The sequence below is a fragment of the Megalops cyprinoides genome, unplaced genomic scaffold (genome assembly GCF_013368585.1).
Source record: "Megalops cyprinoides isolate fMegCyp1 unplaced genomic scaffold, fMegCyp1.pri scaffold_27_arrow_ctg1, whole genome shotgun sequence".
Taxonomy (NCBI): domain Eukaryota; kingdom Metazoa; phylum Chordata; class Actinopteri; order Elopiformes; family Megalopidae; genus Megalops; species Megalops cyprinoides.
In genome coordinates, this window is record NW_023494723.1 from 111,637 (window position 1) to 131,146 (window position 19,510).

The 19,510-nt window shown below is 41.2% G+C and overlaps 1 protein-coding gene across 2 annotated transcripts in view; it reads right to left on the reverse strand.

Annotated features, from left to right (window-relative positions):
* Positions 1-19,510, reverse strand: part of mettl25 (methyltransferase like 25) — a 50,781-nt gene that overhangs the window by 6,358 nt on the left and 24,913 nt on the right. For both annotated transcript variants that reach the window (XM_036520578.1, XM_036520577.1), the window contains exons 6-10: positions 16,659-16,753; positions 15,036-15,065; positions 7,538-7,611; positions 3,071-3,164; positions 879-953 (exon numbers count right to left, since the gene is read on the reverse strand). In XM_036520578.1, the coding sequence (XP_036376471.1) occupies positions 879-953; positions 3,071-3,164; positions 7,538-7,611; positions 15,036-15,065; positions 16,659-16,753 (368 nt within the window). The remainder of the gene's footprint in view (positions 1-878; positions 954-3,070; positions 3,165-7,537; positions 7,612-15,035; positions 15,066-16,658; positions 16,754-19,510) is intronic.

The following is a 19,510-nucleotide window of genomic DNA, read 5'->3' on the forward strand; positions in this document are numbered from 1 at the left end:
TCACTTCTGGGGGCTTTCACTGACATCAGCATTAACTTCCATGTTTTAATTTTTACAATATACTCTTAGACGCCACTAAAACTGTGTAAGCACTACAGCAAACACAGGCAAACGTACTGTAAACAAGGATTTGTCTGCACTAAACTGGGACAGCAGTGTAGCAGTAATGAGCAGAACTCATAACTGAAAGGTTGCTGGTTCAATTCCCCACTGGGGCTCTGCTGCTAGCAAGGTTAACCTACAATTGCCTCAGTAACGTATCCAGCTGTATAAATGGATATCATGTAAAACATAGCTATGTATGTCACTCTGGAGAAGCGTGGAGTGTCTGCTAAATAAAAATAATGTAATGTAAACCAGACAGGAAGTGAGGAAGTAAGCTTTGACGTGTGGACAATGATACTAATATATATGCAGCTATGTCCTAATTAAGCTCCCCTATGGAACCTATAGCAGAAATCCACCTCTAAAAAATCCTCTCTATTTATTAAGAAGAAACTGAGATACATGCACAGAATAAATAAATACATACAATTTTGGTTCCGGACATGTTCAGCTTGCGCTATCAAAGCATCACTAATGTCAGCATTTACACAACACAGTGTGGTCACCATGAACACAGCCTAAAGCCACGGAGAAAGTCCTCTGACAGGAGGGTAAGTGGAATATCACAGAGACAAAAATGTTCACACTGCTATGAAGGTTTGAATTCTCAACCATTGCTTTCCTAAATACACAGAAAAATGCTTCCTGCAAATGGTTACCTTTGTGATGTTTAGAACCAAGTATTTTTCAACATATACAGTACATAAACAACAGCTTAAGAGTTTCTCCCAGCGGGACATATCTCACAATGTGTGCAAGTGAAGGGAACCCACCATGTTGAAGGCTTCCATCTCCTGCATCCGTGGCCGGTACTTGTCGTGGTAGTCCTGGATGAGGCTGTCTGAAAGCTGTGAGGGTGCAAAAGAAGCATGACTCAGCTGTGTGAGAATGGCAGAAGAGACAATCAGGTCTTTAACCTATTACTTCATAAGGACTGCTGGAGGAAACACCTGGCTGAGCCGGGGAAGCACACACTACTTGACCCACTCCTCATCTTAGACACAGTTAGCTTCGGTCACTTGACCTTTGCATCAACGATCCACTGTGACCTAATAGCAGCCAAACCACTCCCTGCTTTTGATTGCTCCACTGTTTTACATACATTATCTAACTTTAGAGCACACTTGTCACCAGACATACAGTGCCCTCCAAAAGTATGTTAATGATAGAGTGGAATTTGATATTTTTGCTACTTTAGGCATTTGCATTTGACGTCAAAAAATGACCACGAGACCTAAGTAGAGACTAGCTTTTAGCTTTAATGTCATGCCATTTACATGCACATACATTTTTATCATTTTATAGAAAAATCCATTTTAATGTTGAGTCCCCTTTTTCAGATGTGCAAAAGTAAGTTAACAGATGAATTTCAAAACAAATCAAAGTGATAAGGTCTTATATTTGGTTGCATAGCCATTTGATGCAATGACATTACCAAACGTGTGGTATCTTCTTTGGAAATGCTTTTCCAGGTCTTCACTGCAGCCGCTTTCACTTGATGTTTGTTACAGGAGCTCTCTCAACTCAAATTTAGATCTGGTGTCTGACTTGGACAGTCTAAAACTTTTTGTCATTGATAAAAGCTTTGCACGGGCAGTGTGTTTGGGGTCATTGTCTTGTTGCATGATGAAGTGCCAGCCAATGAGACTGGAGGAACTGCTTTGTACATAGCAAGACAAAATCCGTCTGTACACTTCTGAATTAATCCTGCGGCTACCATCATCATCTGTTACAACATCAATAAAGACGAGTGAGCCAGTTCCAGAAGCAGCCTTACATGCCCAGGCCATGACATTACCTCCTCCATGTTTGATGAACTGGAATGGTTTGGATCATAGGTAGCTCCTATTTTCTCCACACGTTTGGCTTTCCATCACTTTGGTGAAGGTTTATTTTGGTCTCATCTGTCCATAAACTTTACTCCAGAACTCTTCTGGCTCATCTCTGTATATTTTTGTGAATTCTAATCTAGCCTTCTGATTCTTGCTTCTGATAAGAGGTTTGCATCTTGCAGTATACCTCTACAATTCTGCTGTCGAAGTCTTCTGCAAACACTGGATTTTGATATTTTCCCACCTGCACGCTGTAGACTGGCAGTGATGTCACTCACCATTGTTTTAGGGTTTTTCTTCACAGCTCTTAGGATTTTTGTCATCAGCTGCAGTTGCTTTCTGTGGGTGACCTGCTGTGTATGTATTTTGAAGTCCACCAGTGGGTTCTTATTTTCCAGAACTTTCTGAACTGCTGTACTTGATATAGCCATTTCCTATGCTATGGTTCTTACTGACCTTTTTGTTCTCTCTTCTTACAGATTACCTGTTTTTCTGCCAAAGTCAGTTCTCTGGTTTTCATTCTAGCGTATGCCTTCTTGCTCCAAATGCAATCTCCACAGATGAAAAGAAATCAAGAAATCAAGGCTAGACACCCACTGCCCTTTTATGTGTGAACAATCCATGCAAAAAGAAACACCTGAGCAATGAGTTACACCTGTCAGTCATTCATTAACTTAAGTTTGCACACCTGAAAATTGGGGCACTCAACACAAAAACAGCCATTTCTCTAAAATGGTGAAATGTGCGTGCACGTGAAGACCATAAAAGCTAATATTTTTACTATTATTTCACATTCATCAAACACCTTAAGTTAATGGCAAGAATTACACATTCCATTCTACCCTTAGCATACTTTTGGAAGGCACTGTATTCCCTCATTTAGCTGATTGGCGAGGCTAGCAAACCCCCACCTCCTGCTCAACCGTTCTTATCATGTCTAAATTCAAAGCAGTTTTGAACACCTGCCTATTGCATCTAAATTCAAAGCAGTTTTGACTCATATCCAAAAACTAAATATAGCAATGAAGCAGTTAAGCCTATTAATACACAAGAATAATTACTCTAAAGAAGCAGGTAAAGACACTCAATAACCCATCCCAGAATTCATAGCCTTTGTCGAAACGACGACTCACCTTTGCCTCATCCAAGTCCAGCTTCTTGAGGGCCCTCCGCACATAGTCCACAAAGGAGGTGGCTTTGGAGTAGACATTCCCCACCCTCTTCTCGCTGGCAACTCACAAGAACGTCACCATTAGAACAACCCAAAAATCCTTAAATGAAAGACCTGCTGGTCCAGGCTTACCTCAGGGCTGAACCACATTCTTCAGCCTTCAACACTGGGCAGTGCCACAGGGCAGCCCAGATCAAATGCTTGGAAGCAACACAATTTCAGATGGGGATCACAGATGAGGGAGGGAACCTGCTTTTCCTCACTTACATTGTAAACACCTTGAGGACCCCAAAGAAACAACCATTTACTCTTTCAAAATATTGCAGGGAACATAACAAGGAAGGTCTCCAATGCAAATCATTATTGTGATATTTAAACTCCTTCATATGGTGCTTCTAGAGGCCAAAGTCCAGCCTTTATCATGCTGCAGACGGTCTTATGTTAAAAGCCTCCAAGGCACCTCTGAGGTATTGGTTTTGGGCTGCTGTCGCATCTGTGCATTGCCAACGTTCCCGCCTGTGTCTTTCAGAACTTACAACCTAACAAAGGCTTTCCCAATTATTGTTCTGGCTGTACTTAGATCTTTCAGTCTTTTCAAATGCCATAACTTCATTTCAGTGGCAATCTGCAATGAATGTGCAGACTTTATGCTGCTTTATAGTGGGATCTTCTGTTTAGGAAGACAGTTGACTAGAATGGGCTTACTGTCAAGTGTGTCTGTTTTTTACCCTTCGACTGTATGTTTGTAATTCTCCATTCTCCATGCTTCTCATGCAACTTTCTGTAGCAAATCTCTTATGAGAGTATCCCTCATTTTCTAAAGTAGAAAACACAATACGCCTGGCAGTAGGGACACAGCCATCTCACATGGCCATCAGTGAGAGGGAGCTCTGAGGAAATGCACTGGGCAAACAATGGAACGTCCTGGATGAAAGGATCACCTTCCAGGGAAAAAGAAGTGGCATTTGCAGCCTGAGACCAATGCTAGAGCTGACTACAGATGTGCGCTCACATACCTTTAGCACTGAGGTGCTGATGAAGTATTATTTACATTACATTATTGCAACTTATCTTGATTAAAGTTTTTTTTTTTTTTTTTACAATGTTACCCATTAATACAGCTGGATATTTACTGAGGCAATTGTGGGTTGGGTACCTTGCCCAAGGGTACAGCAGCAGTGCTGGGAATTGAACCAGCAACCTTTCATTTACAAGTCCTGCTCCTTAACTACTATGCTACACTGCCACCCCCAAGGAAGCTTGATGTCAGAGTGGTATTATAGGTATTACTAACTCACTCAGTGCAGCATAAGATAGCACAGATCCTCTCACTTAAGGTATGCTAATATCTGTATTCATTTGCCGAGATGGCCTTATTGTAACCACAGTTCTGCTCACAGACTTCAATTGTCACTTTGGCCGTGGCTGGCCATTGCAGCAATTGGTACTTCGAAAGAAACCGGTGATGGGTGATTGAGAACTGTTCTTGCTAGGGAAGATAATGAAATTACCAGACCTCCTGTATTTCACCACCTGTATGCTAATTATTGTCGATCCTGATCAAAGCTCTGTATCAGTATAAAGAATGCTTTCGCTGAGTGCTCGGGGTTCAGGGTTCGACTCCACTGAACCCAGAATGCGTTTTCACGTATTTCTGACAACTGCCATTCCTGTAAATAAAGAAGTCTTTTCTGCGAAGAAAGGAATTGCGCCCTGTTTTTCATTACAACTGGTGAGCCACCCAACGCGGAATTTTTCTGAAAAAAAAAAAAGCGGGGAAGGTGAGTAGACTACTGACCTACTGCTAAGTTTCTTTCAGGTAATCCCTCGTATAAAAAAACCTAGACAGGAGTTTTAAGGACAGGGACAATTGTTGGTGTTCATCTTTATTTAGATACGAGCAGGAGGAGTCGCAGGCTAATTCCTTACAATTCTGTAAAAGATTATAAAATCACTGAATCCGCCCGAAGTACTGTGGTGACAGAGTTGTTTCAGAATTAAGTTTCTTACGTAACTGAAACGAAGTGCCTGTAAGATCCTAAAGTAACTGGATCTTGTTAATCTACTGCGCTCAAAGTACTGAGGCAGTGATTATAGTAGGTGGGCCCTAAAGTAACTGGACCGTGGGACTTTGATGGGCCCGAAGTACTGGGGCAGTGATTCCGTAGTGTAAGTTTCTAAAGCAACTGAAACTTACAGTGTCGTTGTGAGCCCAAAGTAGTGTGGCTGTGTCAGAAGCACATTGGTTTATGCCCGAAGCAGTGGGGAATTGAATGGCCTAACGGAGCTGGCCAGACTAGGCTATTTGTGTCCGATGCACTGGAACATTGAATAGCGTTATTTGAGGGACTGTGTACAGAGTGCTGGAACAGTCGGCTGTAGGGGATTTTTATTGTTATTTTAGCGACAGTAAGTGATCTTGTTTGGCTAGCTAACTATTAGCTAGCTGTTAGACGGTTTGGCACAAGTCATAACTTGTTCTAGGCGTAAGTTCTAGCTAGTAATGGAGGAATTGATGCTATGTTACATTGTCAAGCATGGACAATGTGAAGTACTTAACGGAATCAAAAATATGGAAGACCCTTATGGGTGGGCATTGAACCAATTTGAAACATACCCGAAAATGCCTAGGAAAGAGGAATGTAAAATTGCTATTGCCCTTCAAGCCGTTCTTGCGTCATACAGAGTGACTAAAACAAAAAAGGATGCATTAGAACTTGCATGATCAGGTTGAAAGGTACGAGGAACAGCTAGATGGATATAAGGGAACGTTGAAAAGTTACGAAGCCATGGCAACACTAACAACCGAGTAAAAGTTAGAAATGAGGCATGAGTTAACCCGGTGCAAAGCCCATAATCAGTATTTGGAGAGTTCTTTGGAAAAAGCAAACGCTGAAATGAAACGCTTACAAGGAGCCTGCGATTACTTGATGAGCAGATGTGAAATGTGATGTGCGATGTGAGTGGTGTGGATAATCATGGTGATAGAAGTAGTAATCCTTTTTGGGACAAATTGGCACATAACATCAGCGCACAGAGTTGCGACGATCGGAACAGATGTTCAGATCATACTGTAAGGTTCCCCATGGCGCCAATCCATTCAACTACTACCACTCACCCAGGTGAGGAAGATAGCGCCGTCACCACTACCACTGTTAGGGCTCTCACTCCTACGGAGTTAGAATCGTTTGTTAAGAGTATTGGGAAGTTTCATCTATCTCAGCCTGACCCTTTAGAATTTCTAGCCAGTTTGGAACAATATGTTGATTTGCATAGCTTAACAGATTCAGATGCTTGTGTGGTCCTGACTATGTGTCTCCCACGTGCATTGGCAAGGGCCCTCCCAGAAAAGGTGCAGAGGAAAACTGCTAATGATAGAGAGAGGAAAGAGACATTGCTTGAGGTCTTGGGGGCAAGAGTCATTAGCTGGGAGAAAATAACAGGGGTTAAAATGAGAAAAGGGGAGCACCCTGCAGCATTTTCATCTAGGCTTTTGGATGCTTTCCTAGTTTACAGTAGCATACCTGATATCACACAGCAGGATCCAATGTTCAAATCAGCTCTGATAGCACAGTGTGATGTATACATGCACAATGCCCTCATATTACATATAGACTCCAACACACCATATTCAGAGATAGTCAGCAAAATGACAAAAGTGTATAACTCTCGTATCCGAACCATACACCAAACTTTATGCCCCCACTTCGTAATTCAAATGTCATGGTTATATGCCACAACTGTGGGCACATTAGGAGGCACTGTTGGGCAAAGGGGGGGCAGAGACCAGCACAGAGAAATGGACGCAGGAGATTTAGAAACAGCTCTTTTACAGACAGATGCCACAACTGTGGGAAAATAGGCCACTTCAGAAGAGATTGTTGGTCTAAAGAAGAGATTGTTGGTCTAAAGATTGTTGGTCTACAGTGTAGTATAACGTATTAGGTTCTGGAGAATATAGTGTAATATTGTACATTACAGTCTGGAGGGTATAAAGTAGTCTAATATAGTAAGTTCTGGAGGGTAGAGTGTAGAATAGTTATTAAATTCTGGAAGGTACAGTTTAGTATACTACATATTAGGTTCCGGAGGATACAGAGTAGTATTGTGTATTAGGTTCTGGAGGCTGTCATTTAGTACAGTAAATTGGGTTCTGGAGGGTGTAGTGTAGTATAGTATATTGGAGAAGGGTAACAAGGTAAACTGTGCAGGTTAGGTGACATCACCACAGACAAAAACCTGGGAGTAAAACACAAACTGGTCCACCTGCAAACATGTATAGGTGTTCATTTCAGTTTTCCAGCCAGCTCTGGAGCATGCCCCAAAAGCAGGGCGCCTGTGCTATAATTAAGACCAGTGAGAAAATGATGTCACAGGGGATCTTGCACTGTTTATTCCCCTTCTCATTGGAGAGAGAGGACAAGCTCACCTTTTAATTGCTTTGTAATGGTCCCGTAATATCACATGGAGGACAGCCCGGTAAAAGAGGGACTCCGTTGGGAGCTGTAAGGGATGGGACAACAGGGGTGGCAGTCAATCAGACGTTACATGAATAATCGGCACTGCGTTCACGGCGACAAGGGGTAATTGAAAAAGCAACTGGCTCTGGTCGAGGGTGCAATCATATCCTGAAATCATCAGCAGTGTGTGTGAAAGTAATTAGAAAATCCTTGTTGGGAGCAGCTCTGCCAGACAAGTGCTAATTTTAAAAGAGAAAATGGAGTAACACACACAGTAGCCATATTTCTGCTGAGCACATCATCTTTGCCCATTCAATAAATGATCATACCTTAGATTTATTTGTTGAAAGTAGGGCTGCAACTAACGACTATTTTGACAGTTGAATAATCTATCAATTATTGAAACGAATAATCAACTATTTGGATCATGAGTCACACAATTACTCAATGGCTCTTATTTATCTATCGGCTTTTAAATTTAGCTTGAGGTTGTTTTAGGCATATGCTAACTAACAATAAAGACAATAAAGATGAGAACTTCATTCAAAAAGTCTTTTAATGAATGGTTTAGTGATGAGAATAAGGGCTCATTGAAGGGAGCCGGACCTTATGGCTCCGTTGCTTTCCAAGAGCCGTTCAAAAGGCTCATCATTCTTTTTTTTTTTTTTTTTTTAAGGGAGCAGGGGTTACTAGGTTTATCTCCGATATAGTCATATCATATAATGACTGATGTGGATCAGAAATTACTCGGTACGGTGCTATTATAAAACTAGATTGGAAAAATTCTAGCTAATTTTAGCTTTGAGGAAACAGCGATTTAACATAAAAAAATATAGCAAATGCTAACTGAAAACTATGAGAAGCTTAATAACACTAACGAAAACATAACAACTATGTAACATAACACGCGCGCTACAGAGCATAAAAAATAAGTTACACGTGAAAAGGTTAAGGTCTTTGGTCGTGAAGGTGTCGCCATCTGTATTGTTCACTCCAGTAAAGCAATGTAGCTTAGGCTACATGTCTGAGCATTCCAAGTCAGCACAAAAAACACATGCGATGACGTCAACAACTAATCGACAATTCAATTCAATTCAATTAAATTTTATTTGTATAGCGCTTTTTACAACACAAGTTGTCACAAAGCAGCTTTACATTGTTCCCAGGCCTAAGACCCCCTGAGAGCAAGCCTAAGGCAACAGTGGCAAGGAAAACTCCCTAATTAACAGGAAGAAACCTTGAGCAGAGCCCGGCTTAGAGGGGGAGCCCATCTGCTTCTGGCCGGCACTGGGCAGATAGAATTAGAGAGAGACTTAAAGTTGTACAATTTACTTGTACTTTAAGACATTTGAGTTTGATAGTGTTAGTAAAGGTCCCAAATACTAAAACGTATTTTGATCTGATAAAGAAGCAGATCCGATGTTCGTAGCAAAGTCAGGAAGGTTTATTTGCACCGCCAACCGTGGGAACATCAGTATGGAGCAGAAGTTCAACTAGAATAACATTTTGTTCTTTTTTATACAGTTACATTTACATGTGAGTTATGATGAACAGCGGGGGTGCTGTTTCTGATTGGTTTTGTGGAGCTGTGCATGGCTAAACAGCTCCCTCTCTAACTGGGTTTTTTCTGAGCCCTGTAACCTAATTGGCTCCATAGGGTTCACAACAGGTGCTGTTTGGCTCCGGTCGGATGTAGCGGCATTGCTTTGTATTCGAATACACATTGCTTGTCTCCAGCCTTTGTATTCAAATACACATCATGTGACTCCGGATCAAACGCCATGCCGTTCCACAAAACTGTCTCCTAACAACAGACACCAGTAATTAATGACAGAGTAATTATAAAATACATCCTATAATGTCCGATTCTTGGCACGCAATTGGCTTGATGGGCAGGGCAGTGAGATAGCAGGACTGGAAATCGGGATGTGACGCTTGGGCTACAGCTCCAGGCAGGAGCCTGGAGCAGGGATAGGAAACAAATAGAAAACAGTGATTAGTGGATGTTAAGTGTGGGAATGGAAACAAAAAGCATAAAGGCAAAGGGGGAAACAGAGGGGGGAAGAGGGATGCATGTGCGTAATAAGGAAAAGTCCCGGCAGATAAGGACTATGGCAGCATACCTAGGGGATGAGAGGCAAGGGGCCAGCACAATCATGAGGGTGACCCTAAGGCAGTCAACACCAGACCACAGCCGGATCAGCTGAACACAGAGTACCCAGGCCATGATGTAGTGACAGCAATGTCCACTTAGTCCACCAGAGACTCTACGATCATTGTCAGCACCATGCCGTGTTGATGGTTGCACTTGAGGCCAGTGAGACGCCAAGATTTAATGTAATATTGGTGAGTTTGCTCCTGACAGACTTTGGGCCGATAACCAATATTTCTGTTTTGTCTGAATTTAGGAGGAGGAAATTATGGGCCATCCATGTCTTTATGGCTTTGAGGCAGGCTTCCATGATTGATATTTCCAGGGAGACATCAGGTTTGACTGATATGTATAACTGGGTATCATCTGCATAGCAGTGGAAATTAATGCCATGTTTACAAATGATATTTCCAAGGGGGACCATGTATAACGAAAAGAGCAAAGGTCCAAGCATGGATCCTTGTGGTATTCCATGTCTTACTCTGGAGAGTTTGGAGGACTTATGGTTGATGAAGACAAAGTGATGTCGCTCTGAAAGATAAGACCTGAACCATGATAGAGCCTTTCCACTTATACCAATAAGGTTCTCAAGTCGGTCTAATAGAATAAGATGATCAATAGTATCGAAGGCTGCACTTAGGTCTAGGAGCACAAGTAGGGAGATACGGTCATTGTCAGAGGAGACAAGTAGGTCATTGATTACTTTTATGAGAGCAGTGTCCATGCTATGATGCGGTCTAAATCCAGACTGAAAGACTTCCAGAATATTATTGGACTGTAAGGAGCAAAGTTGCTTTGTTACAACTTTTTCTAAGATTTTTGAAAGGAATGGGAGATTTGAGATGGGCCTGTAGTTCGACAGGTCATTCGGGTCTAGAGTGGGCTTCTTTAAAATGGGCTTGATGACTGCTAACTTGAAGGACTGAGGTACATGTCTGAACGTAATGGAGGCATTTATAAGATTAAATAACGGGGTGCCAATTTCAGGTAGCAGCTATTTTAAGAATCTAGTTGGAATGGGGTTGTTAGGAGACAGTTTTGTGGAACGGCATGGTGTTTGATCCGGAGATGTGTATTTGAATACAAACGATGGAGGCAATCAATGTGTATTCGAATACAAAGCGATGTCGCTACATCCGACAGGAGCCAAACGGCGCCTCTTGTGAACCCTATAGAGCCAATTAGGTTACAGGGCTCAGGAAATACCCAATTAGAGAGGGAGCTGTTTAGCTATGCACAGCTCCACAAAACCAGTCAGAAACAACACCCCTGCTGGTCATCATAACTCATATGCAAATGTGACTGCTATTAACTGTATAAAAAATGAACTAAATTCTATACCTGTTGAACTTCTGCTCAATGCTGATGTTCCCACGGCCCGCTGTGCTAATAAACCTACCTGTCTTTTGCTGCGAACATCGAATCTGCTACTTTGTCATAACAAAACACGTTTTGGTGTTCCGGACCTTTACTAACAGGGTCTAGTAGGCAGGTAGCATTTTTAGACGAATGAATTAGGGAGGAGAAGTCGCTAAATTCAATGGGTGTGAAAGAGTCTAGGCATGTGGCTGGCCTATTGGACATCTCTACGTTATCTGAGTTTGGACAGGCCAGGCTGGAGGCAGAATTAGAGGAGATTTTTTGAATTGTGTCACGTATCTTTATGATTTTGCTGTCAAAAAAATTAACATAGTCATCACTACTATGAATTGCTGGAATGCAGGGGTTGGCTGATGCAGGGCTCTTAACTAGTCTGGAGATGGAGCTGAACAAATACCTGGGATTGTCCTTGTTTTTCTCTATTAGGGTAGAAAAATACACCGATCTGGCAGCTGTGAGCGAATGCTTGTAGCGTAGAAGACTTTCTTTCCAGGCCAGGAGAAAGACCTGTAATTTGGTGGAACGCCATTTCCTTTCAAGTTTCCACACAGTTTGTTTGATAGCAGGGGTCTGGTCATTATACCAGGGTGTTAGTTTTTGTCTGGCACTTTCCTCTTTTTAAGGGGTGCAATGGCATCTAGGGTGTTACGCAGTGTGGACTCAATATTTTTGGTGAGTTGATTTATTTTAGCCGAACTAGGGTTCGAGCATAAGTTTAAATATTCCTCATTGTTCAGACTGTATGATGCAGGGAGCTCATCAATAAACGCTTTGGTAGTAGCAGAAGAGATGGGGCGCCTGAGGGAAAATATGGACTCTGAGTTAATGTAACAAGCAAAAGGAAGGTTGAAAGTCACCAGGTAATGTACGGGATTGTGTGGCATGGTTATGACATTGTTAATTTCAGTGCCATAAGTGAGGGCCAGATCCAGCGTGTGGTTGCAGCAATGTGTGGGTTTATCCACAAACTGAGAGAATCCAATGGAGTCAGTAATGGACAAAAATGCTGTTCTGAATGGATCATGTTCATTGTCCATATGAATGTTGAAATCACCCACTACCACAACCTTTTCTGTTTTGACAACCAGGCTGGAAAGAAAGTCTGCAAATTCAGATAAAAAAACAGGGCCAGGTGGCCCTGTAAACAATTACTAGGGTAAACACCTGAGATGCAGTCTTGTCAGGATGTGCAAAGCTAAGTACTAACAATTCAAATGAATTAAAGTTACGGCCAGATTGTGTGGCACAAAGATTAGAGTTATATAGCGGCAACACCATCACCTCTCCCAGTTGAGCGAGGGACCTGGTAGTTACTGTAACTGGGAGGCGTTGATTCATTTAAAGCAATAAATTCATTTGGTTTAAGCCAAGTTTCAGTCAGACATAGGATGTCGAATTTATGGTCAGTAATCAATTCATTTATTAGCATTGCTTTGGGTGTTAAAGACCTTATATTTAATAACCCAATCCTAAGGACCATTTGTTTGGAGGTTTGCAGAGCAAATGCCCCGAATAGATTTCTTTAAACTGTATGGGACCAAAGATCAGGGGACAGACACTGTCTTTATGGAACTAAATTTAAGTGGTGGTTCAAGGGAAGAAGCAGAGGTCTGTTTAAGACAGAAAGTCTACTGCCTGGCCTTTGCCCTGATGAGACAATTAATTTTGGCAACTAATTTGGTCATCAATTTTAGTCGACTACGTTGATTATTTGTTGCACCCCTAGTTGAAAGAGTCTTGTGCTTCTCGTGCCAGTGAACAGGACTTAGTGAGTAAGTACCCAAAGCCTTTCCACACAGATCTTAATGCTAACAGCGCTCAATGTGATTAATACACAAGGAAGCTCTCCACATTCTTTGCCACTAACATCATTTTTGGGAGACAAATCTTAGTTAACAGCAGCTAAGATAATCCATTTATCAATTAAAATAAACATTCATGTGCAGAGATCGCGGCGGAGGTAGGGGATCACGTATCCAGTCTTGTATGACATGTTTTTGTCAACTGTTCAAAAAAATCCATCATAACATTGAAAAAATCTTTTTATACAGATTCTTCTGTCTAATGCGGGCATTGGCGATGTTACTATGCCACCTTCTATGCTCTTTAAAGCACATGATGCTAGTTCAGGACCAGATCAGCTGAGCAACAACACTGTAAGAGAACCATCAGCAATGCTGGTGCATGAGTGGGACTGATTCCATCAGTTAATGCCCAAAATATGCACAAGCCACTGTGCTATTTCATTCAAATTGTGATTGCCTCATATGCCATTCATGAATGCAGCGATGCGTGAGGAAAATTAAGTTCAATACGATTTTTTAGTTAGAAGCTGTTGACAAATTTTATTGGGATTTATGATAACAAAAACAAAAAGTGGCAGTTATGAGAGAGAGTTGTACTAAACGTACATAAGAGAAACTGAGAGATAATACATTTCTAAATTTCAGGGCCAAAATCACTCAACAAAATCATTAATACAGGGAAGTGTATCTCTATTTTATTATTGACCTGAGTTCCAGTACGATGTGTGCAACTAGCTGTTCCTCTTTTGGAAGCTGTGATGAGATGGCCACATTTTAGGGGTACTGGAAGCCAGATGAATTTTTTTTTTTTTTTAAACTCAACAGCACATACTAATGAACATGAGCAGGAATCTCCACTGGGGCATATAGGAGGAGGCTGATTTACTTTTGGCCCCATGGCCTGAAGGTATTTTGTTTTCTTAATTAACAAATCCCTCCATATACTTACAAAGAAATCTAATTAAAGGGTATCTGCACCTCTTTTAGGCTTGCTTGCACAAACTGCACAAATGTCCTAGAGGAATGCAAATCCATATCTGTCTATGAGGACAAAACCTCCCCTGTAAGACAAAGCCGGTGACATTATATGATGTCTTCTTAGCCAACATCACTATTCAGAGTGGATTTCGTTCCAAAATTCCACCATTTATATTGCCAGGTTTTTGCTGAATAGAATAATCTGGTAAAGCACTGGACTGCAGTGTATTAGGGCAGTCTCCTGTGCGGGGCTGACCCTGATGCGGGCCAGCTACAGCCCGCTGCTGGTCTACACTCCAGTGTAGTAGGCAGCAGTGTGGCATAGTGGTAAGGAGAAGGGCTCATTACTGAAAGGTTGTTCGAATCCCTTCTCAGGCACTGCTGCTGTACCGTTGGGCAAAGTACTTAACTCACAACTGCCTCAGTAAATATCCAGTTGTATAAATGGATAAATTGTAACCCACTCTGTAAAAGAATCTGCTAAATAACTAATGTAATATAAGGAGGAACCACCAGTTCAGTCTAATTACCACTGAGGCAAGGGGAGGGGAGAAGTGGCTTCCATTTTGATTCGTTCTGATTCTGAAACAGCGGCTCAGATCCACTATGTCTGTCCATAACCCTGTCAGGCTTGGCAGCATCAAACCAACTCATCCACTTCAATCTGGACACAAAAAACATGTAGACCTCTTGATTAAAATGTAGCTGCACGCACTTGTAAACCTACATGAACAACCTGTTATTAGGTGGCAATTTCCTAGTGGAAGCATGAGCTGTAGCTCAATGCCATTTACAAACCTGAAAAGGCCTCACTATACTCAGGGATTTTAAAGTTTACAGTTTTAGGTATGGATGCACAGTACTATACCATTTCCTCTTTTAATACTGCATGCATTTCCCTATTACATGTACATTTCTCATTTTGTGACTTGGCAATACAGATGATGATGCATAGCAAAAAGCATCCTGACATCTTACAGCACATGCTAACATTTGGCAATTTTTTCAAATACTGATGTCCTCTGGTAGTTTCATGAACGCCAGTTTACACTCCAAACCCTGACCTTCGTAGTGAAACATTAATGTGATATGTGTAAGATGAAATGATTATTTTGCTTCCATCAAACCCTGACTGCAAGCAAGAACACTTACCCCTTGACCAGCTGCCACTCTCTCCAGAGCCTGAAAGAGGAGACAGCATGGTTATCCATATGATATGGACACACTGATCAAATCATTTGTCTACTGTCAGCCCATCCAGATGAAATAAAGACCATTGAATCCACAGAGCCCGCTCTAAACATATGCATGTGAACAAATTGTTTTACATGAAAGATGAAAAAAGCCTTTCCTATTACCAGTTAATATACTATGGCCAAAAAGTGTTACATTCACTGAGAATGATATACTGCACACAAGCCTCCATTCACAGCGATTCTCATCTGTTTGACGAATGTGTCTTTCCTCTAGTCCGACTAGGGCTGGGCAATATGGACCAAAAATCACATCTCGGTATTTTTAGGCTGGTTTGCAATACACAATATATATTTTGGTATTTTCTACGTAGTGGGCTAAATGTTCAGTTGTAAGTTAAAGCCACATGTGAGATGTCACAAGCAGCATTTCCGCTAGGATTATTTCTTGCCAGTCTGGTGTCCGGAAAAAAATTATTTTACCAGACAAATTTGAAACCTAGTCTACCGGTCACGTTTCAATAACAGTCTGTTACAAAAGCAAATATAATATACACCTAGGTTGACGAAAGAATGACAACAACCTCAAATCAGTTTTAATGAACAAAAACAAAACAAAACAAATGAGCAAAACCTCAAAAGTCCTCTGCTGCCGACTTGAAATCAAACGTGTCCAATGTGTCTTTGCAGTTTGCAATGCGCATCAGCCGTGTCCAATGTATCTATGCAGCTTGCAATGCGCATAAGCCGTGTCACTCTCTCCTCCTCCAGACGACTTTGCAGCGCCATCTTAATTCGATTCTGCAGAGAGAAGACCTTCTCTGCTGGCACGCTTGACACGGGCAGCACACAGTGTAGCCCAGTCGAGGTACAACTCGCTGAACTCATAAATAAGCATGTTATAAATATAAAACAAGCCTTCCTTATAGCTACGTTTTGTATGAGCATCATTACTGGATATTTTGACCGGCAAGTTTTTAATTTATCGGTTTTTATAAATTTTACCACGCAAAAACCGGTAATTACCGGCTAACGGAAACCCTGGTCACAAGCAATGATCTGTGATCAAAATGTGATGCAAAGACAGGGTTTCCTTCCCTGTTTGAAAATATACAGCTGCAATCCATGTTGCAGGAAAACTTGTGAGCAAGCGGGGCCGGGTTTACACACAGACGCAGAGGGAGAATGGGGGCAAGGTTGCGCGGCGAGTGTGAGGGAGGAGAGATGCAAATGCTGGCACGGCTTTACGGAAGAAACGGGTTATGTAATGCAACATCAAAAAATATTGATATAAACGGTACTGTCTCATCCTATATCTTGTTTGAAAATATATCGATATACCTTAAAAAGTCAATGTACCGCTCAGCCCTAATCCCGACAGCTGGCTAAATACAAACCATAGAGAGATTTTTAAATAAGATCAAATGAGATTATGTTTCTGACTACAAGACAGGGGATATTAACATTATGGCACAGTGCACACAGATCGATTAAACTGGACTAGAGGTAGTGGTAACACGTGGCAGTGCTGGAGTTAACAAAAGAGGCTTGGTGCAGCTGGCAAAGCGGTGTCGTACCATACCAGACATGCTGACATCCTGGCATTTCGTCCACAGAAGCCAGCTTGGTCTCTCAGAAACTGGCTCATGGGGAACCCCCATGGACCACGGCGATGTTCTGCTGAGACAGGAGGCAGAGCATTGGTGTGAGGTTTGTGACAAAGCGTTTGTATATGTTGGAGCAGCAGTGTGCCACAGTGGTAAGGAGCGGACTCCTCACCAAAAGATTGTTGGTTTGATTCCCTGCTGGTGCACTGCTGCTGTATCTTTGGGCAAGGTGCTTAACCTAGAATTGCCTCAGTAAATATCCAGCTGTATAAATGGGTAAAATATAAGAACTGTGATCTATGTCAGCTGCTCTGGATAACAGCACCTGCTAAATGCCAATAATGTATGTAAATAAGGTAACAGTAATAAAATAATAGCCAAATACCAATACACTGATATGGCAGACACAGATAGACATCTGAACATTTAAGTGTCAAAGCAAGAAAGGGCATCCATCTATATGAATGAGTAATATGGTAAAATATGTAAACCTTGTGCTGTCTGAGTTATCCAAAACAAGGGAAATAAGGAATACAGCTCTCTAACCATCATCTGATGCTATGACTTACTGTTGATCTGAAAATATAATATCTGTCTTTACTTTTCATAATGAGCATTACCTTATCATTTCAGAAAAACACACTTTTTCCTCATAACAGAACAGCATAGCAAGCCTCCACCTTGATCATTTATCCATGCCTGTTATGCTGAGGTTCTCTGATGCAGTAACTGTCCTAGTAGTGGTGGGTGGTATGACCAAAAATCACGATATTTTCTAAGATTCTGGTGGTTTCACGGTATATCACGTTTATTTTTTATTTATTTATTTTTTTGCATGACTGGGCCTTTATATAGGTTTGTGGCTTATTCTACTGTCAGGAGTACATAGAATATAAAAACATTTTAATTTCATCATGTATATAATGAAGGCTTTGATTACAATAGGGTTGGCTTGGCCCCGTAAAATGACACAATATATGAAGAAATCAGTATTCATGAAACAGTTGCAGAATGTAAACCATTTTTATTGTTCTAACTGCAACGTAGTAAAAACAGAACAAAAAAAAAAAAAACAGATATGCCAACAACTTTAACATTGCTTCCTTTTCAAAACAAAATATTTTAAGATAGTCCTATAAACTATAACTGCAGACACAGCTCCTCTCTTGGGCACAAATTCTCCGGTCTCACTTTCTTCATCCTTCATCTTTGTTTTCTGTTCTTTAATCTACCATAGCGACGGAGCCTCTCCCAGCTGTTAACAGACTGTTATGCTACCTGGCTAGCTAGCGAGCTGTACCCAGTATGCCGTTCGGTGGTGTAATTTTGTAAACATAAAATTATTAGTGTTACACAGTGGCAGCTGGTGAGCTGGAAACAGGGGAAGCGGAAACACTAACTTTAAATCTATCATTACTTTCAACCTGTTCCCCTTTATCCTCCTTGATTAACAATAAAACAAATAATTAACAGAATAATCGACACCAATCGAGTAATTAGAATAAATGATTACGCTCGCGAAACACCGCAGATTGTCTGCTATTTTGTGTGCTATTGCGAAAGCTACAGCATGAGATTGTTTAATTAACAAGGATGGCAATTTTAATAATAAAGTGGCAAGTAATCCCAAAGTTTTCTCTTAAATGTTTCACATTATAGCTTTCTTGTGTTACAAAATTCAAATTACAAAACGGAACTAAATTTAGTTAAATCGATTTAAATTACTGAGAATAAACTTTTAGGTTAGGTTGAGTGCAATGAACAATAACGTTTAGGACACAGACCTCACAAAAGCTGTGATATATCATGATCATTTAACGGAATTTAAAGCGATGAGCACCATCCTTGTTAATGAAATAATCTCACGTTGTAGCTTTCGCAAGCACACAAACTACAGAAAATCTGCATTTTTAGCAAACAGGAAGTGAAATTTACGACTGATACAAATGCATAAAAAGTCTATGGCAGGAGGCGAATGGGCTGAGTTAATCGTGGCGAAACTGCAAGCGACGCGAAACGGACGAAATGAGCGTTCGCATCGGTTCGCTTGAGTTAAAAAATGTTCAACTCGAGCGAAAATTTGGCCTGGCAAAAGCCAATCACCTTCAAGTGGGGCTAGAAGCCATGTCCCCCTCTCTTCTCTTGCTAGCAGCGTTGGCAATCAAAAACGCTTACTGTGACGTGGCGCGAAATTCGCTTGTTCATTTTTTCAGGCAAGCGATCAAACCCATGCAAGGAAAGCGAAGCGAAATTTCGCGTTCGGTTAAAACGCAGCTGTAGTTGTTTCAGCTATGGTACGGTATGGCGGTAAAAATACATACCGTACAGGAAATTAAAACCAGTATAACAGATGAACCAATATACTGCTCAGCACTACGTCCTAGAGATCAAGAATACACAGCTGAATGCAGTAAAGACAAGATATGAAGGCTGTGAAATTTGGGCCGATTTGCACACAATATGGCTTGGGTTGCACGAAATTTACAATACAAAAACAGGACAAAATGCATCGTGTTGCTGAAAAATGTATCACGAAATAAACTGCATTTTATTTTCCATTAGCTACACTTCAAAATTTGTGTAAGATGAAATGATTATTTTGCTTCCATCAAACCCTGACTGCAAGCAAGAACACTTACCCCTTGACCAGCTGCCACTCTCTCCAGAGCCTGAAAGAGGAGACAGCATGGTTATCCATATGATATGGACACACTGATCAAATCATTTGTCTACTGTCAGCCCATCCAGATGAAATAAAGACCATTGAATCCACAGAGCCCGCTCTAAACATATGCATGTGAACAAATTGTTTTACATGAAAGATGAA